This window comes from Phyllostomus hastatus, unplaced genomic scaffold, assembly GCF_019186645.2.
Source record: "Phyllostomus hastatus isolate PE091 unplaced genomic scaffold, TTU_PhHast_1.1 phas_scaffold_129, whole genome shotgun sequence".
NCBI classification, from domain to species: Eukaryota; Metazoa; Chordata; class Mammalia; order Chiroptera; family Phyllostomidae; genus Phyllostomus; species Phyllostomus hastatus.
Window position 1 is genome coordinate 26072257 of NW_025334009.1, and position 27086 is coordinate 26099342.

The 27086-nt window shown below is 37.9% G+C and overlaps 1 protein-coding gene across 5 annotated transcripts in view; it reads left to right on the forward strand.

Moving 5' to 3' along the window:
• Window positions 1–27086, forward strand: part of TBC1D5 (TBC1 domain family member 5) — a 479919-nt gene that overhangs the window by 256800 nt on the left and 196033 nt on the right. For 4 of the 5 annotated variants that reach the window (XM_045856992.1, XM_045856988.1, XM_045856989.1 and 1 more), the window contains 5 exons: window positions 3661–3769; window positions 5258–5347; window positions 5444–5518; window positions 6576–6643; window positions 26674–26776. In XM_045856992.1, the coding sequence (XP_045712948.1) occupies window positions 3661–3769; window positions 5258–5347; window positions 5444–5518; window positions 6576–6643; window positions 26674–26776 (445 nt within the window). The remainder of the gene's footprint in view (window positions 1–3660; window positions 3770–5257; window positions 5348–5443; window positions 5519–6575; window positions 6644–26673; window positions 26777–27086) is intronic. The other variant, XM_045856991.1, reaches the window with a different exon arrangement.

The window sequence follows — 27086 nt, forward strand, 5'->3', positions numbered from 1 at the left end:
CAGTCCAACTGGTGAAAATTCTTCTCTATACCCTTGGACTTGATGTTCAAAAACTAAAAATCTAAGGAAGAAAGTATAAGGGTACACTTACTTCTTGCCTTGTCGCCAGGGGCAATTTTTGTTTCCATGTCTAGAGTATCCTGTTCGCCTATAGTATTGTCTTCCTTGTTATTCCGGGAAGATGCTTCAGCTACTTCTCATTTCTTTTTTCCTCTTGACAACATATTTACTTTTTCTGAGCCTTAGTTTCCTCACTTATAAAGAGGATTAAAAATAGACACCCTGGGAGTGTTGTTTTAGAGGTTAAAAGTGATATATCTAAAATCATATGTGTTATGACAAATGGATTTTTAGGCATTTTAATAGTATATTGCCATTTTTTTGCTATTACAGGTACACTATGTTTTTTAAAAATATAAGACAAAGCTTAGCAACTACCTTTTCTTTATTTTTTGTTAATTAAACTGAAAATTTCACCACTGGCTCCTCAGTACTTACTGCCCTTTCCCCATCTTTTCTTCCAAATGCAGCAGCTCACCCCCCTAGAGGGCTAAACTTTTCAACATTCTACCCTTTGGGGTCCGATGAACCAATGACAGCCCAGTTCTTAGATGGAGCATTTCGGTGCTCACAGTGCTGCCAGTTGTTATCTTCTACACTGAGTTTTAATATTTAGGTATAAAACTATTTCTCCCTCCTCTGTACTACCAGACTACTGTATCTATTGTTATTGGTTTGCACATACATCTGCTCCCTTATCTTTATGCTTTTTAGAAAATATCTCCAAGTTGTAAGCACATAGTAGGCACTATATGTTTGTTACATATATTTGGTATCATAGTTATTAACAAAACACTTTTTCATATACAAGAAAGACAATCAATAGGTTATCTTGTGGTCTTTATGTTGCTCTGTCGTCAGAGCTCTTCATCAGTTTAGGATGTTATATCCTAATTGAAACTATGAGTAGCCATGAATAAATTTAAATGATTGTGAATTTCAGAGATAGTGTTCCCATTTCATGTGCCTCAGTCTCCTTTCTCTTTACCAGCACCATAAATCAAGGCACAGGATCTGATTTTGGCCAACAAATGATTATCATTCATTGCGTAAGTACTATGTAACCTGACCTTAAAAGGCTGCTGAACTTCACAAGATGGCAGTGAGTCTAGCCACCAGCTGGGTCTAGTTTCACAGTACCTGTGAATAGAAGCTGATTTTGCAAGAGGCTGGGGAGTCAATGCCTCATCCTTCCGTCTCTGATCTGGGATGTATCAGTGTTTTCAGGCCGTGGAACTGCATCATCTCTCACAAATTCTGATTCCTCTTGGATTTAAAATACATTTGAAATCTGCATTTTGTTCTCAGACCACAAGCTGTGTAAACACGCAGTTTCTGAGATGAACTCCTGTAACGTTCTGTGTACTCACTGCTGATCTCATCTTTGAGTGTCACTAAAAGCTGGGTAAAAACAAAATCTGAACAGTGAGATAGATGGATAATATATATGAAATTGTTGGGAAATGGGTAATAATGTTTTAAATATTATAGGTAATACAAACAGACTAAAGTAATTTTTAAGACTAAGATTTCAGTGAATATTTCTTTGAACTTGGAGCAGCTAAGAACTACTTAAGCATGAAAACAATGGAAAGATCATCAAGAGAAATTAATGTTATGTTTATATTACAAATTAATACATATTAAAAAGCTTCAGGGTAGAGAAGAATAAAGATGATTGGGTTAAAAATACGTACATATATATGGCAGGCAAAGGTGCAATGTCTTCAATGTATGAAAAACCACTCTCTTGGACCAGTGATAAGGCATAGTATAATAAAAGCATTATTGTAATATTAATAATATTAATTGTTTAATCTTATAATATGCTGGGCACCCTTCTGCGGCCCTGTCTCATATTTTTATCATCATAGTAATCCTTAGAGGGAGATGCTTGTCATTATTGTTACATTTTACAGGTGATAAAACAGAGGCTCAGTGAGGTTGAGTAACTTGCTTATGCTCATACATCTAGTGAAGTAGCCAGAAAACTGTGTACTGTTTCTGGATGCACAGCTGCCTTTCTGACCCCGGAGTGTGGTTCTGATGTCTGTTTTCTCAGCCACTATTCTATACTGCTTAGCATAGGCAAAAGACAGGAAAGGAAGTTTTTTTAAAAAAAAGAAAAAAGATAATGACCCAAAAGCATAAAAAAATGTTCAGTTTCATTAACGATACAAGTGCAAATTAAAATACATGAAATACCATTTCTCTTACAAATGCAGTGGTGAGAGTAGGAAGGGTACACAGAGCCGTGGTGGGAAGGTATTTCTGGAGTGAGTGTCCCTCTCATCGTCCTGATGGAGAAGGCCCTGCTGACAAAGGCTTTGTGTGACTGGGGATCCTGCCCCAGGGCTGAGGCTGGAAGTTGTCCTGCTTGTGACAGTAGGGGACTCCATGCCGTTGTCTTGGTCACTCTTCTGGAGAACTGTGGAGAAGATGCTGCTGGTGCCACAGCCTGGTTTTTGAGCTGCAGGTATACAGTTGGTTACATTGCCCTGGCCCAGACAGCATAGGGTGGAAGGCCGCCCTTTCTCAGAAGGAGCAGGGTCTGGTCAGTGACAGCTGCAGGTGTATGTGGAAGAATGATTGAGGTTTTAGGGCCTTTCTTTTTCTAAAATCTCTGAAGAGATTGCTAGGCTTTTAGCTTTGATTTAAAAATTTGAAATTATGCATCTTTTGCAGCATTATGATATCTGAAAGAAATTTAATAAAGCTGTACTCAGTTGTCTCAACTGTTGACAAATGATTCTTGATGTTTAGTTTGGTGCAGGATGCCGGGAATGTAAGTCTACTTCCTTTATTCAAACTCAGTAAATGGTTTGGGACAATTAATTTCCAATTGTTTCCCAGTAGAGCAGATTTACTTGTATATTAATGAGGCACAGGTGTTAGGCCCCTGGTGTCTGCGTGCCTGGGAGGCATATTTCAGTTGTTTATCTACTCAGCCATAGGTACTGCAAGGTACTCAAGCTTGCCTGTAACAGTTTTTACAGTGAGGCTTTTTGATTTTTGATTTTTTTTTCAAATTTGCCTGCACCTGTTAAAATTTTAAAACTGATCATGTAGAAAGAAGTTGCAGAGATTTTAACAGTAAATAGCACTAAAAGTTAAAGAAAGTAGTCTTCTGTTATATTTACCTGCCCAACCTAACATTAAAGAGAAATGGGTTCATTTAAACAGATATTTCATGTGTAGATCCAACAAAACCAACAATACACTTTTTTCATTGTGTGTTTTTGGAGCATGTATGTCTTTGTCAATGGCTAAAGCAGTCATAAGCTTATATTAATATTCAATTTTTATCTTGTCTATTCACTGAACTGCACTATCAACATTTTAGAGGGAACGGAATAGCCTCCATAGACATTATGTATTTCAGTAGCTGGCATAATTATAGCGATCTACATATTCATTAAATCTACAGAAGAACTCTGTCCAAAAAGACAGTCATGCGTTCAGAAACAGTGCACAACTAAATTTATACGTTTTAAAAGTTGCATTTCTTAGACTTATTTAAAACTAATTTCCTGTAGCACTTCCCTCCAAGCAGCAGAATTTTAACAAAAGGATCCCCATGCTTTGGTTTCTTGAATATAGGAAAGAATGGGAGGAACTATTTGTAAACAACAATTACTTGGCAACAATAAGGCAGAAGGGGATTAATGGGCAGCTGAGAAGCAGCAGGTTCCGCAGCATTTGCTGGAAGGTAAGAAGAAAATATTTATTTACAGTTTGTGGTTGCAGTATATCAGCATATTACCTGATGCCCTGGAAGACCACCCATGCAGGGGGTCACTGCATTTTCCAAGAGACTTCACTCTCGATTTTTTGGCCATCCATATTTATCTTTCATAGGACATTTACTGATGAGGTTGAAGCACCTTAATTCTGAGTAACCGGCAGTGGTAAAGGAGTCCTTTGAAATAACTGTCTTCTCATCTCATGTGATGCTGCCAGAATTCAGAACAACACCTTTACAGTCCCCACAGGCTTTGCAGAGATCCCAGATGCTGGGCAGGAACAGAGGGGATTAACTTTCAGGTTCCTATTATATGTTGTGCGGTCGTTTAGTCATCTTCCCTTTTTTCTTCATAAATAGCAGGTAGAAAAGAATTTTTATGTCTCTTTCACTATGAACACAAACTATAGGGCAGCAAGAAGTGGAAGGAAATTAGGTCAATGTCTTTCCAAGAGAAAGGGCCATTGGTTAGCAAAACTAGTAATAATCTGCAATTATCTTTTTAATTGCTTGGAAATACTGTCCCTCTTTCTCTTAAAATGAATTAATTTAGGTTTGTCTCATTTCTAAAATGATTTCTGTTGAAAATTTTCTAGGGTAGATTTGCATGCTTTGAGCATCCAGAGGGTGCAAGTGAAGACAGTAAGAAAACATGATGTATTAGACAGTTTTAGATTTAATAATTTAGATTTAATAATTAAAATACATTTTTCTTCTGTTAGATGCAGGCAGTAAAGGCAGGAGACCTACTGATGGAAATTTGTATACAAATATTTGTGCCTCACCCCCCCATTCTTTGTTGTTTAACTTTTAGTACCCTTCATTTGCTGAAAATAAACTCAAATCCAGATTTATTTTAATGTTGTATAAAACGAAATTAAATCAGATTTGTCTTTTTAAGAATGCTTGTTATTTTCATAAGCAGATTGCTAGTTGTAAATTAAATTTTCTGCTGTAAAGGAATGACTTCACTTCTCAGGCTGTGTCCTCAGATTGCTCTTCTCTGTCCTTCACCTGCTTCATGGAGGACAAATCTTAACCTTGAAATTACTCGTTGGACCTTATCTTGTTAATGTCCTCTCTTTCCCCCAAAATGGTACTTCTCCACTTCACTAGCATAGCAATTCAGGACTGTAAAGTCAAAATTATACCTGAACCTCAATGAATTTTTTGTTCATTTTTAATAAAAATCAGAAAAGAAGGTTGATTACATTTTGTGGTGTAGCTTTTGGGATCTTGGGTTTGTTTTTTGTCTTGGCCTTTATTCACATTTTGAATTGTCCAAATAAGTATTTCTTACATATCTCCAAATGTAATTGATTCAAGAATTGTAATGATAGGAATATGAAATACCAGGAATATGAATATCTCAATTTTCAGGTGATTCTGGCTGACATAGTTTCACATTTACTTCTTATGATTTTTACAGAAGTTTCCTTTTTTTTCTCTTGACAGCTATTTCTTTGTGTTCTTCCTCAAGATAAAAGTCAGTGGATAAGTAAGAGTAAAGAATTAAGAGCATGGTATAGCAACATCAAAGAAATAGTGAGTTGTACTTTAATTAACATAATTGTTTTCAAATGTATGCTTTCAGGTCCAGTGGCCTCTGATCTTTGTGTGTTTTCTTTCTTTCTTTACCAGCACATCACAAACCCAAGGAAGGTCGTGGGCCAGCAGGACTTGATGATCAATAATCCCCTTTCCCAGGATGAAGGGGTAAAGTTCGTCTTTAATGTGTTTGTCAGCTGGTTATCAGTCACCGTAAAAGTAGCTATTTTTTTGAACCCCACACCATATCCCACCTAAAACCTGATGGAATCTATTTCCTGCTATGGACATAGCATGTTGTAGGAAGTGCATGCTCTATTTCCAGGGAGTGGACTACAAAGAAGTCCTGAGGGAATCTGTAACAGCTAAGGGGAAAAGAGAAAAGCATAAGAAGGGGATGGAACTGTTTTATCAAGGGTTGCAGTAGGGAGCAGAGAGGACAACCTCCCTTTATGATCAAAATAGAGAAGGGTTCACTTGGTCAGACTAACTCGCAAGAAGAAAGGAAACCATTTGTAGTGAGCCCATGAAGAACTTTCTCTAAGATCAGGAAGAGTAGGCCTATTTTCACTCATATTCTCAGGAAGAATAGGAATAATTACTACTTTACAGGTGTTGTATAACTTCTTTAATTACTGCTCTAAATCCTAGTTCCCCTGCTACCAGAAAAAATTTCCAGTTACTATGTAATATTAACATTTCTTTATTCTGATACATATAATGATTATAATATAGTCTTTAGTGTAGCAGCATAAAATATTGTTGAATAAATTTTAAAGCTTTACTTAAATTCACATGTTAGAAAGTACATAAAAATCTATTCGATTAGAAGATCAAGCTTTGTAGAAAACATTACATATCTTTCTTAGAGTACTGGGAATTCAGGTCAGGTCGCTGGGATCAGGTGGGCTGTGGCCCTGCTCTAATCCAATCAGACCCTTGTGTTGTTGCAGGGAGTAGTAGTGGTGTATAACAGCAAAAGTATCACCCACTTTATATGTGGAAAAAATGTTAACATCACTGGGAAAATAAACGTTGGAATAAGGATGTATTTCGGAGAGTAAACTAGATTTTAATAAAAATTACTCCAGTTTCAGGTTTCCTATCTGCAATGTGAAATAGCTCAGAGAAGGATAAACGCTATCATTTAAATTATTAAATTGAGATAATAAAAGTCAAGCAAAGGTATGAGAATATTTTAAATAGATTGTTCTCCTTATTTCAGAGTCTTTGGAACAAATTTTTCCAAGATAAAGAACTTCGATCAATGATTGACCAGGATGTCACAAGAACGTATGTAGAACTATCTCTAAATTACTTTCAATAATTCAAATTAGTGTTACCTTTTTGTATTTTAGCAAAATGCAACGTCCATAGAGGAGCCTGGTGTTAATAACAAAGTTATTTTGTCCAAGTTTTGATGATAACTGTCATTTTCTGTTCTTAAAATACAGATTTTTGTGTGTCCTTTTTCAAAATAAATTATTATATTTATAATGATTATACTCTTAAAATAATATTTAATCATTTTTCAATTTCCAATAATTATTTAGAGTCATATGCTATGATTAAGGTTACATTATGTATTCATAATATTGATATTACTAGAAAGATTTATCTCTTGCTTTACACCTTTGAATTCCTTTCTAACAAAATTACTTTTTAAAATGACAACTATTATTTTTACCCTCCTTATTTCTGTTCACCTTGAAGCCACTGAGATCTGTGAACAGCCTCTTCTCTCAGTCTGCTCAGTGTTTACCATGTGAAAAAGTAGTTTCTTATTTAGCATGCACTCAATATCCGTAACTTTTTGTACATTGACTTCATCTCTCTGGGTTGAGTAGTAAGAAGTACACGGAATTTGTATAGCAAGAGCCTCAAATAAGTTCTAGCAATATATGCTATAATCTCAGGCAAATTACTTTCAATGAATGTCTTTCTCCTCTGTGTACTGCTCTGTAAAAGGGGGATGATAGTAATCACCTCACAGTATTTCTATAGATGAATGAGTATATGTTGTAATAGTTATAAATGAGATATGTTCATACTTTAAACTGTAAGCAATTGCATACATGTTAGTAAATTTGATTTAATCGTGGGGGTCTAGGATGAGCTGGTATGTGCAGAGTCATATATCTCTGGTACCTTCTGAGTCCTTTTGTAGCTTTGCCTGTCTGCCTACGCTTAGTTCAACTCCTGCCGGATCTATTGCAGTGCCAAGGCATCTGGCTTTCTGATATTCCTCTTTCCAGATCTAAGCACAGATAATCAGATGACATGGACTACTATTAAGGTTATCCTACCTATTTAACACATGAAATTTGTTTTAAAATGAAAATAATTCAGAGGAATCATGAGTACAACCAAATCTTAGAAAATTGGCGATAGTCGATGGGGGTGGGAGGTATGGTATCGTTTTGATGAGCGTGAGTTATCCAGTTACCAGGAGTAACCAGTTATAGGGAAGCTACCCTCAGAGGTGCGGGAGTGGTGCTTGACGTCTCCAGTATCAGTCTCTGAAAGCAGAATGCCATCGTGTTGGTGAGAGGAGGCGCTCAGTTAATGCTTGTTGAATAAAACAAAAAGAATAAATTTCCTCATCAGCCATTTAAGACACTAGGAAATCAATGGCAGTAAAACGAGCCTCTAAAAACAAAACTCGAGGTATATCTTGGTAACCAAGTAGTAACGGTATCCCTTTTTTTAAAAATGTGAGGCAGTTGTCTTAGAAAACTTGACAACTTCAGCCCGAAGTGGCTAATAAGGATGATTATCCATCCCTCCACTGTTATTAGATGGAAATGGACACACTCAGAGGCCACATGGGCAGGTTGGTTAAAAAAAAATAGCCAACAAGAAAAGGAGAATAAAACTCTGATAGCCAGACCAAGGAGGAAGCGGCACTGGAGGCCTACTCGGCATTTTGGTTACTTAGCTCAAACATTTTTGCTTTGCTGTGTTAGAAAGTCTTTCTTGGAACCTGTATTCTTATAACTATTTGGGTTCATATATTCTATGCATTTTTCTTATAAAAATGTATATGTATATATGTATCACATATATGGCTAATTGTTTTCCTTATAATTTATTTCCAGTGGTACATTTTAATTAAGTTAGCAAAACCGAGATTCAGAGAAGGCAGCCAGGAAGCCTTGTATTCATTGCATAGGTGGGGGAGGCTGCATAACTTTTCTCCCAGAAGGCTCTCCTGTGGGCCTCTCCACATTTAGCGTAAGTTTCCTTGTCATCTCACTATATATTTTGTGGCAGGTAACTTAGCTTGTAGGGTACGACTGTCATTCTTATTTTAAAGCCACTAAATTGCCTAATCCTAAAAGCTGCATACCTTGAATAAGTTTACTACTTTAGGTAATACAGTCTTTATAAGGCACTACGTGATCTAAAATCCATGGTTTTCAATCCAGTCTGTAAGGCAGCTCGTGATGCAATAGGAGAAGAAAGGAAGTACAGCTCAGTGATCATTACACAATATCTATTTATTGATAGTCTACCCTATTCCAGGCGGATCCTTTGCATTGCAGGGACAGAGTGGTGCATAAGGCAGACATGGTCCTGCTATCACAGGATGTCCGTTTTAGTGTAGGGGGTTGGTGGTAGGGTGACACAATACGCATGTATAGATAAGGAGGGCAATTGCAGAGGGTAGTAATTGCTATGAAGAAATAAAGATGGGTAATAGAACAGCTAGGAGTAATGGCTGCTTTAGGAATAGTGATCAAAAAAGGCATCTCTGAGAAGATGACATTTGAGGTGATACATGCAAAAATTTTAAAAGCCAGTCATGTGAAGATCTAGGGGAAGAACATCCCAGGTAGAGGAAATAGCTGGTGCCAAGTCCCTCAGTTAAAATACGCATAAGCTCAGTATTTAGAGGAACAACAGGAAGGCAGGTATGGCTGGAGGAGAGTGATTTAAATGGGGAAATTGAGAGGAGGTCAGATGCCAGACAAGCAGTCCGATAGACCACAGTAGGGAGTGTGGATTTCATTGCAGTTGCAATGGGAAGCCGTTAGAGGGTAGTGAGCAGGGGTGTCATATCTAGAAAGGTAATTCTGGCTCCTCTAACAGTGGTGTGAAGGTGAAGGCAGGAATGGATCATTTGCAGTATTCTAAGTTGAGTAATGCTACTGATATAAACTAAAGAAGGTTAAGAATAGACAGATTGAGGATATACATTTTATAGTTTTAAATACAAATTAGAGAGTCATTGTATGTAGTCTTCTCACATCAGCTCTGCTCCATTTGTACTGCTGTTTCAGGTTCTTTTTACCTCCTACCTGGGTCTCTTGTTTAATTGTTCTTGTGGATCTGTTACCTGTCTCTTCTGGTACTATCCATGGGTAACAGCCCTATTTTCTCAAAACACGTTTCTAGTCATAATACTTGCTTAATCTTAAACTTTGTCTCTCTGTGGTCTGCAGAAGAATGGATTTGCTTCTTAACACACACACACACAGATCCCTTGTAGGGTTCCCATTTATCTTTCTGTTTTTGATTTCTAGTTTAATTTCACTGTGGTCTGAGAACAGACATTGTATCATTTCTATTCTGTCAAACATGTTCAGGTGTGTTTTATGGCCCAGAATGTGGTCTGTGTTGTGACTATTCCTTGTACACTTGAGAGGAATGTGTATTCGGCTGTTGTTTGAGGGAGTGTATAGATGTCAGTTACATGCAGCAGATTGATGATGTTGTTGAGTTCAACTGTGTCCTCTCTGATTTTCTGCCTGACAGATCTGTTTAGTTCTAACTGTGGAGTGTTGAAATTGCCAACCATGTTAGAGGATTCTCTTACTTCTCTTTGTAATTTTAGCAGTCATTTTCCTTACATAGTCCAATGCTCTTTGCTTAAGAATCATACATAATAAAGATTGTTGTGACTTCTTGGAAAATTGACCCCTTTATTATTATGTAATGCATTCTTTATCTTTTAATTAGTGTTAGTATGGTATGTTCTTCATTCATATACTTTTAATGTACAATACATGAATCTTTATATTTAAAGTGGGTTTCTTGTACCCAACATATAGTTGGGTCTTTTTTTTTTTGTGCATACAATCTTTTAATTGGTGCATTTAGACCATTTATGTTCAGAATCATTGTAGATATAGCTGGATTATTATCCAGTATGTTTGTTATTGTTTTCTATTTGTTACCCCTGTTCTTTGTTCCAGTTTTTGTCTTCTGTCTTTTTCTGCCTTTCATTGTATTAATTGAGCATTTTATATTATTTTTTCTTTTTTCTTAGCAAATTGGTTGTATTTCTTTTTTTACCTTTTTAGTGACTGCCCTAGAATTTGCAGTATACATTTCAACTAAACCAAATCCACTTTCAAATACACTATACCACTTCACAGATAGTGCATGTACCTTATAATAACAAAATAATTGTAATTCCTCCTTCCCGTTTATTATTTCTGTCCATTTTTCACTGATATATAAGCATATATATATACACACACATCCATATGTGTGTATGCATGTACACACACACATCAGCTACATAGTTGAATGCATTGTTGGTGTTATTATTTTGATCAAATTGTTATATTAATTAAAAATTAGAAAAGTAAATGTTTTTATTTTACCTTTACTTATATATTCCTTCTTATGTTCTTCCTTTATGTAGCTCTGAACTTCTGGCCTATGTTATTTTTCTTTTCACTTAAGAACTTTGAAAATCATTTCTTGTTAGATAGGTCCACTGGTAACAAATTCCCTATTTTTGTCTTTTTGAGACTATTTTTATTTCTCCTTTTTGAAAGATAATTTCACAGGTGCAGAATTCTGGGTTGTTTTATTTTTCTCTAAGAATTTTAAATATTTCACTCCATTTTCCTCTTGTTTACATGGTTTCTGAGAAGCTGGATGTGATTCTTTGTTCTGATACAAGAGTTTTTACATTGGGGTAAGAGTTTTTTTCTTATCTTTTTGGTAGTCTGAAAATGACATGAACAGCCTGGGTGCTGTTCTTTTGGCCTTTATCTGGCACGGTTTTCTCCAAGCTTTGTGGATCTGTGGTTTGGGAATTTGGGGAATTTCTCAGCCATTATTGTTTCAAATATTTATTCTGTTCCTTTATATCTTTTTTCTCCTTTTGATATTCCCATTAAGTGTATGTTACACCTGTTATACTTGTCCCACAATTCTTGGATTTTCTGTTCTTTTTTTTATTCCAGTCATTGTTCTTCTTGCTTTTTAGTATTCAAGGACTCAATATATTCTGTAGCTGAGAGATTCTTTCCTCACCTAGGTTCAGTCTTCTAATGAGTCCATCAAAGGCATTCTTTACATGTTACAGTGTAATCTAGCATTTGTTTTCTGCTTCTTTCTTAGGATTTCCATCTTTCTGCTTACATTGCCAATCTGTTCTTACGTGCTCTTACTATTTTCTGTGAGCCCTTAGTATAGTTGTAACCAAATAAGCAGTGGGGTCCCACTGCCTGCCTCCTATAGGCAATAACTCTAGAGACAGAGTCCAGTGAAAAGAAAATAGAGTTGATATCGTCATATATGCATAAGATTTCTTGGTGCTGCCGGAAAAGCAAGCAAGCTGCTGGTGGTGGCTGCCACAGCAGTTTCCCATTGCTCTGCACATGGGGTAAGGGCACTTCGCTTGTTGCTGGGCCTTCTCCCAGGACCTGCCAGCCCTAATCTCTTCTCCTCACCCCACTGCACCCTTCTTACCCGCCTTGCTCACAGTACCTGTAGTGCTCCAAGTCAGGCCTGGAGCGCTCAGGGAGTGGCCTGGGGCCTGATTCTCCCTGGCTGCACAGGCCCACCTGAGGGAAGGGTGTGGGGCTTGCTGTGCCTGCACTTGAGGTGTGGGCCACCAGCCTGTGGCAGCTGCTTTGGCTCCCTGCCTGGGGGTGGGGCATGGGGCTTGCTGATCTCTCACCAGAGGCAGGACCACTGGTTGTGGGTAGCTACCTGGCTTTCCTCCTAGAGGAGGGCTGTAGGACATGGTGCCCCAAGTGTCTCTGAGTCCACCAGCTCAGCCTCCCCGAGCTCCTGCTCTGGCCTCCCCACTGTCCTTCTGAGATCCTTCTCCCTGCCCCCTTACCCAAAACCTGATGGCTCCCGGACAGGCAAGTCCTGGAATGCTGTGGCAGGGGGGCACTTGGAATCCCTCCGTCTGGGTCCCCAGCTCTAGAAAACTCAGCCCACAGATGCAGATCCACCAGTCAGGGGATGGGGGAGTGAAAGCACTGTTTGCACATGCTCCACCATTTAAAGACCCCCATAATCCCCCACAGGGCGCAAGTGGATGAGCGAGTATGCCCCTCCCATCCAATCACCTTCCTGGTTTTTGGTGCCAGTGTTGCATGCCTTTTCTTGTGTTATGGTGCATCATCCCCATTGCTGGGGTGACACACACATGCACTGTCTTCAGTGCTTCTCCACCCTCCCCATTTCCCAGGGTAGGGGTGATCCCCCCATTACATGGTTACCATAATTTTTAAAGATTCCTTAACTTCTAATTCTAATGTATCTGCCTTGGCTTGTTGTGGTGCTTATTTTGTCTCTTCAAATTGTGCTTTTACCTTTTGGTATGTGTTCTAATTTTTTCTTGATAGTCAGACAAAATGTATAGGTAAAAGGAACTGCTATAAATAGGCCTTTAATAAGATGGTGATAAAATGAAGGGGAGAGGAAGTGTTCTTTAGTCCTGTAATTAAGTCTCAGTCTTTTAATGAGCCTGTGCCTCCGGACTCCGGCCTTCACAAGCATTTCTCAGTCTCAGCAACAACACCCCCACCCCTTGCTCAGATGGGACAGGATGGCTGGACTTCGCTCAAGTCGGGTGTTTCCCTCCTCCCTCCAGTCAGTTCGGCTCTGATGACACCCCAGCAAGTGAGGCTCTGGTTGACTAGTCTTTCCCGAGGGCAGGCCTTGTTTAGAAGAACAGGGTGCTATGTTCACAGTGGCTCCTTTTTCCTTCCCTCTGATGGCAACTGAGGGGATCTTTCTCTGATATTACTGTGGGACCCTTGTGATCTCCCAGAAGTAAACCTCACAGTATCGTGGGCCCCTCCGTGACTGGGTTCACCTGGAGTTTTTAAACTCACGGAGTTGTTTACATGGAGCTCCCAGTAGTTTGTTACAGTTCCTGCTTCCCTGCCCCTGCGCTGGCTTCCACTTCTGAGTCTCTCTAAGTTGGGACTCCCTGTATTCGCCTGTCTCTCCAGTCTTGGGGACAGCAGTTTGCCTTTGTCTTCCCCATTCTTATAGATCCAAGAAGAGTTACTGATTTTCAGTCACTCAGCTTTTTACTCGTTAGGATGGAGAAGCAAAGTCTGCCCTCCTCATATGCAGAAGAAGACACCCGAAGTCCCTCCACAGTTCCCTTTCAGACCAGTGCTACGGCATTGTTCCCTGAACAGGCTTTGCTTTCCATATTCCATGTTTTGCATTACTTGGCCTTGGGAGTGCTACTAACCCCCAGTCCTCCCTGTTGGATTCCTGACAATTCATCCTTCAAAGCCTGAGTTCGTCACCAATCCAATGGAGCATTTTCCATTCTTTGCAATTGGAAATACTTTATGCCTATTCTGTGTTCTAGAGGAATTTTATTAATAACGTTTTCTTTTTTATTGACTTTATTAGGTGACAAGATTTATTAGGCATAAAAAGATTATACAGGTTTCAGGTGCACAATTCTACAACATATCATCTGTACACTGTTTGGTGTGTTCACCCCCTCCAAGTCAAGGCTCTGCCCATCATAATGTATTCCCCCTGTACCCTCCTCTCCTGCCCCCTCCCTCTTAATAACTTTTTGATGAAACTACTTAATTTTGTTTGGTCTTATATTTATTTAGACCTGCCAAGGTATTTGATCTGCCAGTATATTCAGTATATTTATATTAATCTCTTCCTGGTGCCAGGCACTGGAGATGCCAAGATAAATATGACATGGACCCTTAAGAAGCTCAAAGTCTAATCAAGAAAGCAGTAAAAAAAGTTGTAGTCCAACATAACTGGTGCTATAATAGGAACAGTAAGTACGAGAGCTCTGGTGCTAACCCAGTTCTCATCTCTGAAACCTCATGGTAACCCCTGTAGGGCATGGACCTGATTTTGTTTTGTCTCTCTGTTTAGAGTCAAGTTGATGTTTAAGAAATGCTCATTGATTGTGAATCTTATCACTTATGATCAGTTGTACTATTTTAGTATTAACAGTCTTTAACCTTCTCAGTCTTCAGAGATACAAGCACACTTGAAAAAAATACTGTTATCAGCCTTCTGTCCTTAGTTTAAACAAGATAATTTCATCTCCTGAGCTGCATTGTTGTCATCATTATTGAATTCATTTGATCTGAATATGTCACTGTATTAAATATTATCTCCTCTTTCAACTAATTTTAATATTCTTTTATTCTACTAACCCGTTTTTGCCTCAAAGGGTTTTGTATTCATTTCAATTAATTGTTCTTTATCTCAGCCTAATGAGGTTGTTACTATTCTCATTTTTATTACTGAAAAAAAAAACTGATAATCAAAAGGTAAATCAAGGAGTTCCATTTTACAGCATTTCTAATTCAGAGCTTGAATCGTCCATTCCAAACCAATTTTTTCATGCTTCAAAGGCTGTAATATTAAATGAAATTCAGTATTATTTAAAATGATGGGAAGTATTGAGTTCAGAATAAAATATCATTTCCATATTAGATGCCAAAGGAGTCTGTTATTTGGTCTATTGAGGTCTATTCTAAAAGCATATTTATTGTGTTTATAACATCACTTGCAAATTAACATATTTATAAGCTGCTATCAAATAGTATCATCTCTTCTTCAGATATGTTCCCCTTCTCCAGACTTCCATGATAAGATTAAAATTTTTTAATTTACTTTTAGCGTTATAACTTTGACTATATTTAAAAGTTTATCACCCTGGCTGATGTGTCCCAGTGGATTGAGCACCAGCCTGTGAGCCAAAGCGTTGCTAGTTCGATTCCCAGTCAGGGCACATGCCTGGGTTGCAGGCTAGGTCCCCAGTGGGGGGTGTGCGAGAGGCAACCACACGTTGATATTTCTCTCTCTCTCTTTTTCCCTCCCTTCCCCTCTGTCTAAAAATAAATAAATAAAATCTTTTTTAAAAAAGTTTATCTGATTGCCTATTGGATTTGTTAGTCCTCTTCAGTTTTGGGTTTTTGGGGTTTTTTGGCGGTTATTATAGTGTTATTGCAGTTAGTTCAGGCAGCTAGCTCATTCATCAGTTAATTACAATCTTTCCTACTTAAATCTCCATGAAATGGTTAGATCTGTAAATATCCAACTTTCTTAAACTAGTGCTTCCTTTTGTTTATAGTTTACACATTGGCCAAACTGCTGACATAATGTATTGTTTCCTCAGTTATTTTTAGCTCTTTATTTGATATTGTGTGGATTCACTAATAATTGCTGAAGTTCTCTTTAGAATTATAGATATACACTGTCCAATTTGATACCCACCAGGGTCCTGTTGCTATTTAAGTTTAAATTAATTAAGATAAAAACATTTTAAACAAAGTCTTTGTGCATCATAGCCATATTTCAACTGATAATGGCTATTGTATGGGGCAGCATAGATATAGAACATGAAGTTCTGTTGACCGGCACTGTAGATAATTCATTGTTGTTACACTTTTATATAGTATATGATATGAATGTCTGCATTTTTTTTTATAGTGAACTTTTAGGTATGGCCTATGCTAAGTATTTACTTTTATTTCCTTCCTCTACCCTTGAGAAATGTTCATAAATTTTTACAGTGTATGAGTCTTATCTGAGGTTTTGGTCAAGTTTAGTCATTGTGTTACATTGTAGTAGGCAGCTTAAAATGAGACTGCTTTGAAAATTGTTTCTATATCAGTGCTATTCAAAACTGATTTTGCAAAGTTAACTTTGTTTGTTTGGGGGAGATTTTTTTGTTTATTTGTTTAAAATCCATCTTCTCCACAATGTCCATGTTGAGAGAAATACTGTCACTACTCCTTAAACTATGACTTGATTGTCACTCTTTATGAATTTAAGATGTCCTACATGCTGGCATCTTTTTTTTCTCAAAGCCCTTTTTTTTACTTAAATAAAAAAAATTCCTCAGGGAAGGAAGATTTTACAAGCAATTTCAGAGCAGAATTGATTTGGGTGTGTGTTAATGCAGACAATCTGCCCAGTGTTAAAATGTTAGAGAAAAAAAAACACACAAGCTGCCATATTCGTGTGATCACACCAAAATAGCAGCTTGTATTTATATTTTCAGTCTCCTCGAGGTGGACTGCAGGCACACATGAATGAGTGGATGTACTTGGTGTTGTGTTGCGATTTTATTTAATGCAGGCAAAGTACATGCTTGCGCATGCACGGCCAGCCCTCGCATATGCACTCGTTCACAGCCGAGAACGCGAAAACTACAACACAAGCCGCTCTCTAAGAGTCGTCAGCAACCTGGGTGTGTGTTTCTTCAATATTAAATGGGGGGGAACAGATTTTCAGGATTATAAGAAACAATTCTTCTGTCAAATGGCCTGTAGTCCTTCCTCATTTGACAACATTTAAGGTAAAAACAAAATATTTGATTATTATGATTGCATGTATTTATTTAGAAATATGTATTTCCCCGTACTGCTCCTGTTTTTAATGTGTATTTCTCCCATTTCTGTTCCACTTAAGCATGCAAATTCTCACCACACATTTATTCCAACATATGGAATATTTTAAATTTTTGAAACATTTCTTAGTATTTGAGTGAAAATTTAGGCGGATTTGCTGCAGACTCTACCGTTGTAGAGCTTTGATTAGCACCCCAACACTCCTAATCTCAGAATTTGGGAGCAGTGGTACATGTAGCAGCCGCACAGTTGTATCACCCCAAGCTGCTGACCAAAGAGGTTTTGCTGTTGACATCTCCGTTTTAGATTAAGCCATATTTTTTTAGCACTGTCTATGGTTGTGGGCCCACATATTGATCATGAGAATGTAAAGTGTGCTGGGTGGTAAAGTAATATCCCATCTTGAAATATTCCTAGGAGGCATAGCCAGTTCAGTGATATAAAATAGTCTTCTCAGAACTTCAGTGCAGAGTTGGAATTGAAAGTACTTTGGTACTCAAGAATCAATGAGTCTTGCACTTAAAATACATACATACGTGCATTTGTATATGTGCCCATAATTTTTCACCTTTATGGGATGACTAGAAAGTGGGTTCTTTCCTTTTTTGAGTGGGAGAAGTCAGTGGGAGGCAGGGCTTGCTATGTAACTCAGGGCAGTGGAGAACTAGAAAGAATGTTTGATGAAAGCCTCTATTTACATGATGACAGATGCCACCTCCTATAACTCCAGCCCCACCTCCCCTTTTTCCTTATGCATATATATTTGATATTTCCTGTTATCCTAACCCTTCTACTTCATCCTCATCTTCTAACCTATATGGTGATTTCAAATTCCTGCCTTCCATGTAGACTTATGGAGATTTTTTTGCAATCCTCTTGGGCTAGATGCTAACACTTGTCATCACTACAGATTCCTACTTTCTTTTCTTTGCCTTTTTAAAATTAGTGTTCACCACCAGGTTATGGCCTATGAAAGCTGTATGCTTCTTTTGTCTTTATTAACTACAGAAACAAAGGCAGCCGAGTTCTGGTCTGGCCTTTCTTATACTTTGCCTCCTCACCTCTCGCCCCTGAGTCCATAGATTTAATTTTCATTTTTCATTGGGTTGTAATTTTCATTTTTCATTGGGTTGTAGGTTTTTCTATTTATTCATTAAACAAATGCTATTTCAGGAATTACTCTATACCAGCTACTGTTCTACGAGTTGAAGGTCCTCATAAAGAAACTGTGTCTCTATTTTTATAAATCATAGACATTTTATTTTAGTTATCTTCCATTATAAATGTGTGTAAAATATCTATTTTCTCTCCTAGATTTTCTGGAGTACTTAGTTCTTATGTTTTGTACCTTCATCTTCCCTAGTGCCTGGCACCCATATTAGGCATTAGTGTTGCTGGTAGTCACCTGGTAAATCCTTTTATTTTGCAAATGTTGAATGTTAATGTTTAGAAAGAATATGATGGGAAAATACAACTTGTTAATGGCCAGAATAGAAATAACACCCCAGACTCTAGGTATAGCACTACTCCAAACATGTCAATCTTGTTTACCTCGATTTAACACTTTTTCAATTCAAGAAGTATTTATCAAATACCTTCTGCATCCAAAGCACTCTGTGAAGCATATAGGAGATGGAAACATGAGTGACTTATCTCAAATATTATTCAGAAGGAGGTAGAGATTAAATATGAAATAAATATCATTTCTGTCCTCTGGGCTCATGAACTCTAATGCAGAGTTTCTCAGCCTTGGGATTATTAACATTTTGGACCCATTCATTCTTTGTTGTTGAGAGACTGAGTACGATGTTTGGTAGCATCCACGACCTCTAACTGCTGAAGGTTCAGTGGGGCCTGCTTTTGAAATCTTGATTGGCCATCAGGGCATCTTGTCAGACAGAGGGGTTCTCTGAGGCTGGCTTTACAGCTTTCTGAGATCCTGACAAAGGATTTTACATTCACACCCTTGGTTTCATTTTTAGACCTTATTTTTCTGACTGTGGCTTAGATTTGATCTTTGCCCAGAAGCAGTGTCTTAATGTTAGTATCATTTGCTGACTAGAAACGCTGAGAATGAGAAAAAGTTTTATTTTATACCCAGCAAGCCCTAGTGTTGTGGGTGGAAATTAGTCTCTATCACAGGATCACGAGGAAAGTTTTCCAAGGGCTCATACATGGGAGATTGTGGTGTGGCAAAATGGTTTACTCACGTAGAAGGCTGCCCCTGGATCCCCTCTCCATTTCTCCCACCATGGAAAATCAGGGCCAGAAATAGAGTTAGTGTCCAGAGATCCTGTGCCGTATTAAAGCTCAGACAAGTCCAGCATCTGGCTAGTTGAACTTGTGTTCCCGGCTGTAGTTTGTTGCTGTGCTGAGGTATTCACGCTCCTACGTGGACCCTGCACGTGGAATCACACGGCCATCCACCGTGTGGCTGCTAAGGCCACATGACTGTGGAGAGAGGATGTGTGAGTGTACAAGTAAGTGGGCAAAAGAGAGAGAGAGCACAAGCTTTTTGTTCCCCTGGGATTATAGTAGCTTGGATTTGGGATGAACCAGGTGCTTTTTTGAAAGAATCGATCAACTTCCCATGTTCTCATAGGCTTTTGACAGGTCCACACTCCCTGGTTAGACTGACTGGCCTCCATGGTCAAACAGCTCTTCTGCACCCCCCAACAATCCAGTACTGGAGGGGAGAGTGTTAATCTCCTTAGGGGAGCAGTGCTATAATTAATTCCCTGTGGTGTGAAGCTGTAGCTTCCTGGTGAAGCAAACAAGCTTATGCTACCCAGTTTATTAAGCTCAATGTCTATTTCCCTTTGCTCCCTTTTCTTTATTAATAATTAGTTAACTACCAATGGTAACACTAGCACCTTTATGTTGATTATTTCTTACTTTTGCAGAGTATTGAAGGCAGCACCTTTAACACTCTGACCAGGTTGCTCCTTGGATTTCCCAGTTTATTAAGTGCATTTTCTGTTTTCCATATAAGCAAAGGCTGCCATGGTACAACTACACAATAAGGAATTTTTTTTTCTATAACATTTTCCCCACTTTTATTGAAGCCCTCACTGCAGCTAGGTCCTCCCGGTCTGGGTCTATCTTTTACTAGCATCTCGTTCACACCATTTAGCCTTCCACTGATGATCTGTGCAACGGCCTTCCAGCTTTTATGCAGTCCCATAGAAAAATCTACCACATATCTTATAGTTTTTTAGCAATTCCCCAATTTCAGGTATCAAGAACTATCTTAGTTATCTATCGCTACTATAATGTCAACCAAAATTTAGTGACTTGAAACAATGATTATTTATTTCATAGTTGCTGTAAATCAGAGTTTGGGAGCAGCTTAACTGGAAGCTTCTGGCTTGGGAGTCTCAATAGATTGCAGTCAGGTGTTACCTGGGACTGCATTCATCTGAAGGCTTGACTAGGGCTGGAAGATCAATATGGGTTCTTTTCCATGTGGATCTCTCCATGCATCCACTTAAGTGTCTTTCTCCAGAGGATACTTTCCTCCAGAGCCAGCAATCTAAGAAAGAAAAGATGTGAGTTAGAAAGAATGTGCAGATATATTTTTAAAATCACCACAATCCACATGTCACTTCCCAGGTCACCCAAATAACCTTTTTTTTCATTCTATTCAGCTAAGGGGAAATGTCTATGAGGCCACGCTGGAGTGGAGGATGAGTTTGGCTGGTGGGGGTGGCTATCACACATCACTTCTATGCTCATTACATTAGCTAGCACTGAGTGGCCACAGCTAACGGAAAAAGAAGCTAGAGAATTAAATCCAGCTGCGCCTGGAATGAAGTGAAAGCACATTTGGTTGAATAGAGAGAATGGTGAAATCATCAACCAAAATAGAGGGAACACAGAAATAAGGTGTATCTGGTGTGTCTGCTTTCATTCTATATCAAGTTATTCCTGTATGGCTTTTGCTTGATTTTTCAGTTTTTCTATAATAAAATAATAAACCAGAATAAGGTGGTATAGTTATTTTGGTGTTTAATAGTATTCTAGGGAGTTTTCATCAACTCATTTTAAATTTTGGATGAATGCTTGCTTTGAAATTCTGTTTTTGAAGTATGGGCATAGCATCAGTTATTGTTCCTTCAAGTCCTTCTGTGCTGCTCTGTCCTATGGCACGATTATAAACCTTCACCAAGGGCTTTATTTTTTCCCTTGGGGCACCTTATTGAATACTTGCATCTTCAGTAATTCATCTGGGCCCAATGCTTTGTCTATTTTAATACTTCTAATTACCTAATTATCTACTATAATGCAGTGACAAAGCCCTTTATCATTTCACTCTTTTCTTAACCCTTTTCTCACTTTGGAAATATTCTGTTTGTCTCTTTGTTGTCTGAGAAACTCTTCATTGTAGGCAGCCCAGATATTTGCCTGGCTTGCCTTTATTGTTTCTCTGTATTACGACAGATAATTGCTTTATGGAATGTCTTTTCAGTTCACTCCCACCAGGTACCTGAGCTCCTGGTTATTGGGCTCTAAAGTTGGTGTTGCGTCATCCTCCATCCCTCATGCCCTGATTTATTCCCATACACTGCTGTTGCATGAAAGGGTATCCAAAGGAGAACTAGAGTAGCCTGGTTATCATAAACCACTTTTGTGGCAGAATCAGTGGCCATTCTGTTTTTTATAGATCTTAGATGTCCACAAGTATTCATGAGCAAATATATTGGAAATCAACAAGGCTTTCAAAATTAGGATGATCTGTACTTCAGGATAACTAAACATTGATGAAGGGAAATTTTTCTTTATATATGCATTTGAAACAATAAAGGAAGAAAAATGATAAAGTAATAGTTTTAGCATTTTACACCGTCCCATGAATTGATAGATCTAGGCACTGATTATCAGGGTTGATGGCGTCACAGAAGGAGAGGGGAGTTAACAATGTGTGCCTCCTGACAGGAGCACACCGCACCGACAATGCCAGCTCTTTATTGCTGCATTGTAAACCACCCCAGAGCTTAAAACAATGACAGAATTGATTCTGTTGATGAATCTATAACTTGGGCAGCTGTGAGCAGGACAGTTTGTCTCTGTTCTGCAGCTTGCAGGTTAGGGGCTGGAATTATTTGAAGGCTTATTCACTTATACACCTGGCTGTCGAAGCTGCCTCTCAGCAGAGACCTTCCCTGGAGCTGTGGCTACAATACCTCTGCATGGCCCTCCCATGTAGTTGCTTGACTTCCTAGCAGTGTGGCGTCTGGATTGCAAGGATGTGTCCAGATGGAGAGCCAGACAGAAGCTATGTTGCAGCATCACTTATGCTGTGTTCTCTGTGAGGAGCTACCATTAAGGCCAGCACATATTCAAATGGAGGGGAGTTTGACTCATCTTTGTATGGGAGATATGCCAAAGAATTTGTGAACATGTACTAAAACCATCCTCCCACCTATGAAGCATTTCGTTGAAAGTTGAACCTGAATCTGATGAAACCTCTAGGCCTAACTACAATTTATAGGAAATGCAGGGGTGGGGTGGGGAATGTGTTAAATAACAAAATAGAGGAACAATAAGTAAAATTCAGAATGTGGCAAGTTTCTATAGGCTAAGGAACCTGGTTTCTTATAAAGAATGACAGGTTTATCAAGTAAAATGGTCAACAAATTGCAGTGTGTAGACATTTCTTGGATCTTGATTTGAACAGACTGAAAAATTTTTACAGATATTTGAGTATTGACTGGATACTTGATTTAACTACTGTATAATTTTTTTATTAGTAGGGTTATAACGTTACTATGGCTGTGTTTTTAAAGAGACTTATCTTTGGGAAATACACATTGTAATCTTTATAGGTGTGATGATGTCTTAGATTTGCTACAAAATGCAGAATTGGGGAATGATATAAAATGAAAATTGATTAGTGCCGAAGCTGGACGATGGGTATATTGGGGTTCCGTCTACTATTAAGTTAAAACTAAAATATCACTTTTTTCTATTACATAAAAGACTACACTGTATGAGTCTAAATTTCATCATAGAGCACTTTAATGTTACTTTCTCTTTGTTTTTGATCTGCACCAGAGTTTCATCCTCACCTATTTGCTATCTTCTTTTTTATTTTCTTGCCGAATGCAGGAATACTTGTCTTGGACTTTTACTTTCTGAGAACAACAAAATTTGTCTTTAGTCCCCATTTAGTATGATTTTTTTCCTTTTACTTTCTTATCAGATGTTTTCTCTTAAGTGAATCATAAACTAATACAGATTTAATTCTAAATTCTTTTCTCTATTTCATCTTTACTGAAGTTACTACCATTTCTCTTTGTTGCATGAAAATGACAAGTCACACTGTTTTTCAAAATCTACGTAATTGTTGAATCCAGCTTGGGTCTTTATTCTGTGATTTTTATCACTGTTTCAACATATTTGCCTTCCCAGTGGTATGTGGGTTAGATTGATGCTCAAATTACTTTGCCTGTCCTGAATTAACACCAGATGCAATGGGGTTTAAACAAAAAAAGGCTTAAAAGTGTAATGGGTAGCAGGGAAGCTCTTTTGAAACTTAAAACATACCATGAAAAGCATTATTACTATTCCTAGAACAGCTACTCACTGTACTCTTCTTTCTCCTATTTCTGATTCCTAAATATAATATGTTTTCTGGTTCGAAGCCTTTTAATATGACAATCAAGTATTTGTTATAGGAAATGTGTTATTATTCAAATATAGTCATCATCCTCATGACCTGCGTTCTTCTGTGTAACTAATTCTGAACTCAGAGAATTTTACCTAAATGCATATTTTCAACTCATTTTGAAGTACTTAGCAAAGCAGTTGGAAAGTATTGCTACCCTGCTAACCACCCAGCAGGTGTTAACCTCTCTTTGAGTCTAAAACTTGTCTCAATGTAAGTTCTTTGTCCAACTTCTGAAACAGCATAAATTTTTATTTCCTTTTCAGAACCTCTCTCTATCTTTCTACTTACTTATTTGATGCTGCCCTAAAAAGAGTGTATCATGAAACTTGAGAAATTGACACTTTATCATTGTAGATAGTGTGTCATTGTGAAGAAATGCTACCTTTGCCTAGTACACATTTTCAGTTAACTGGGTGTTTGCTAGAAGTGGGTAATTTAAATTATCTACCTGAAATTTAATTCTTGTAGATCTCTAGTTTTTAATCTTGCAAGTGGATAGTATGCATTTAAATGGAACTATGAATTGGTATGTAATGTAATTTACATTTTTAGTAGTTAGGTATTAAGCTCTTACTATATAGCTCATGGGTATTTGTTACAAAGTGAATGCTTCAGTTTTTAGTACTTTTTCCTATAATCCATTCAGACTGCAGCAGCTACATAGAATTTGGCTATGGCAGTGTACACAGATAATTTGCAAAGAGTAGTTAAGGAAAAGACATAAAATCATTAAGCCAAGCCATCTGAATCACGGGGCATGAAGCCTGTTTACAGACAGAGCTCAATTTAAGTCATCTTCTGAGGAAGAAGGGGAAACAACTTTATGTCTCGGAAGGATTAGTCTAGTTTTAACTTAGTGACTACATTTTTCCAAGAAATTTCTCAACAATTTATTTTATTAATTACTTACCTCTCATCCTGATTATTTTGGGATATTTGACTTTCTAAGGGCTTTAGCAACTTTCTTTTGTCCCATATAAATCAATTAAAAATGTTTGTGTCTCTTTCCTACTTGGGTGCGTTTGACATCTTTCTGTAACTTTTTTGGCTTCTATGATATATTAGTAGATTTCTTCACTGAACCTACTTCCAGGTTAGTTTTTCTCTTCTTTAGGAGCTCTGGTCACTTGTCCCTAGTTGAACTCCTGTGCCTGAGTAGGGACTGTCTGGAAGGTAATCACGTTAAGGTTTATGCAGAGATGTGAAGTAATCTTGCTCAGATCTATGGGTTTATTACTGGCCCCCCAAAGAGGGGCCTCCTTGCTGCCAGAAACCAGGTCAAATCTCTGTTTCTTGGGACACTTGCACATCAAAGGGAATTTCAAGCAAAAGTCAAATGAAAAGGTGAAGATAAAATAGATTTTAATTTACTATAAAAATTAGTACCAGAAAAGAGGTGCTTCACAAATGACTGACACAGTTCACCCAGGAACCCAGCTAAGCCTAAAGTAAAAGTTGTAACTCCAAAAGATCAGAATGAAGCATAAAACAGCTGAGGTCTCCAGAAACAGGAGGCAGTAAACCATTATAATCTGAGGTAAAACAACCATTAATGCTCTTTAAAGTCTGTTTGCTGGTGCACTGTACTTCCATGCCTTAGGTAGTCTTCCTCTTCAGCCTCTCACATAATTCTCTGAGCCACCTAATTCACACCTGCATCACCTAAAGCACCAGCACTCAAAGACTAAGAAAGACTTCTACTTCTGAACATCTCCTACTTGCCAGGCACTGTTCTTGGTGCCCTCACATTATCTCCTCTTGACCACAAGGTTGGTATCACTGTTGCTGCTTAATAGAGGAGACAGTCATGTACTCAAAGTTACACTGCCAGCAACTGTGCAACATGGATTTGAACACAGGGTTTTTTTTCAGGTGTATAATTTTTCCATTTCACTTTGTTATAATGTCCTTTTCCCTCTTTCCTGTAATCTCCCCTCCTCAGGCTTTATTCCCACTTACAGTTAACTTGTGTTAACTTGTGTTCCCAGCTGTAATCCCTTGCTGTGCTGAGGAATTTAGTCTCCCACCTGGACCCTGAATAATAATATTATTCAATAATATTTTCTTTGTTATTACCCTGTTCAAAAAATGAAGAGTGATTCCGTTGCATTTCCTCAATTATAAATTTGGCATTCAAAACTCTTCCCAGACCTGCTCCACTCTTTCTTCTGTCCTATTTTCCTATTCCCAGCTGGCAGTATTCATGGAAATAATTTTCTTTCTGATGACTAAGTACCATACTGTGTCATATACCTGGAATACTCAGTGCCTCCTGCGCCTTCATATCTTTTCTTCTGTTTCAGGGACCTTTTTCCGTTGACGTTGCATGCTCTTCCTCTTCTAAAAATCCTTGTTCAGACCTTTTGCGATTGAACCCATTTCACCGTTTACTTCTAAATGACATCCCCCTTTCCCCTATGCATTCATTGTGTATTGAATTACTATGTATTTGCTCTTTGGCTTATTGTGACTGTATATTCTTTTATTAGTATAAACAGCTAGTTAAGTTCATAGTCTACCCTTTTCTATTTCACGTCATTCAAAGCACCTGGTAGGATTTTTGAGCCAGAGAGCATTTAAATAATACTGACTAACTTGTTCCATTCGAGGTCTACATTTTCTTTAGATAACGCTAACAAGGTGGTCATGTATAATAATTTAAATCTTGATATTTGCATTAAAAAGATAATTTCTTTCAAAGAGTTGTTAAGAAGAAGAGCACATTCTAGTCCTAAAAATCAAATAGGCTAAAACAAAGCAATCCCCCACCCTAAGTACATAGGCTGTAATTCATTTTGCTTAAAAATTGTATTCATCATGCAATGACTTCAAGCACACAGAAAACATTGTAAGTATTTTGATAGTAAAGAGCATTGCATCCCTCTGTGCTGCAGTGATTTCCCTTCTCATCCTTTTTTCCTTAGCATATAAGTTCCGCCAGTGGCAAATACAGACTTGCACCTCACAGAGATGAGTTTGTGGGTAATTCTTAGCATTGTGCTAGTCAGTTTCAATTCTGTGTTTTCTTTTTTCAGGTTTCCTGAAATGCAGTTTTTCCAACAAGAAAATGTGAGAAAAATTCTTACAGATGTTCTTTTCTGCTATGCTAGAGAAAATGAGCAGTTGCTTTATAAACAGGTAATGAAAATATCGTACAGGTGGCATCCATTGACTCAAAATTTTCTATACAGCTTGACAAATGATAGAGCAATAATGTAGCCTTTATTGTATCCAAAGTTGTATCATAATAGTAAAGCAATCAAAGAGCTGCTTGTCAGCTGCATGGTGAGAAAAGTAAGCTCATTGAGGCACATATGCTTCTTCCTTATTATAAGACATTTCACCAAATTGTCTTCTATAAGGCATTCAATCTTTTCTTTCAACTTTTGGGAGTTTGTTTATAAACAACATCTTTGAAACCAATCTAGTAATAAAACTTTTCAGAGTT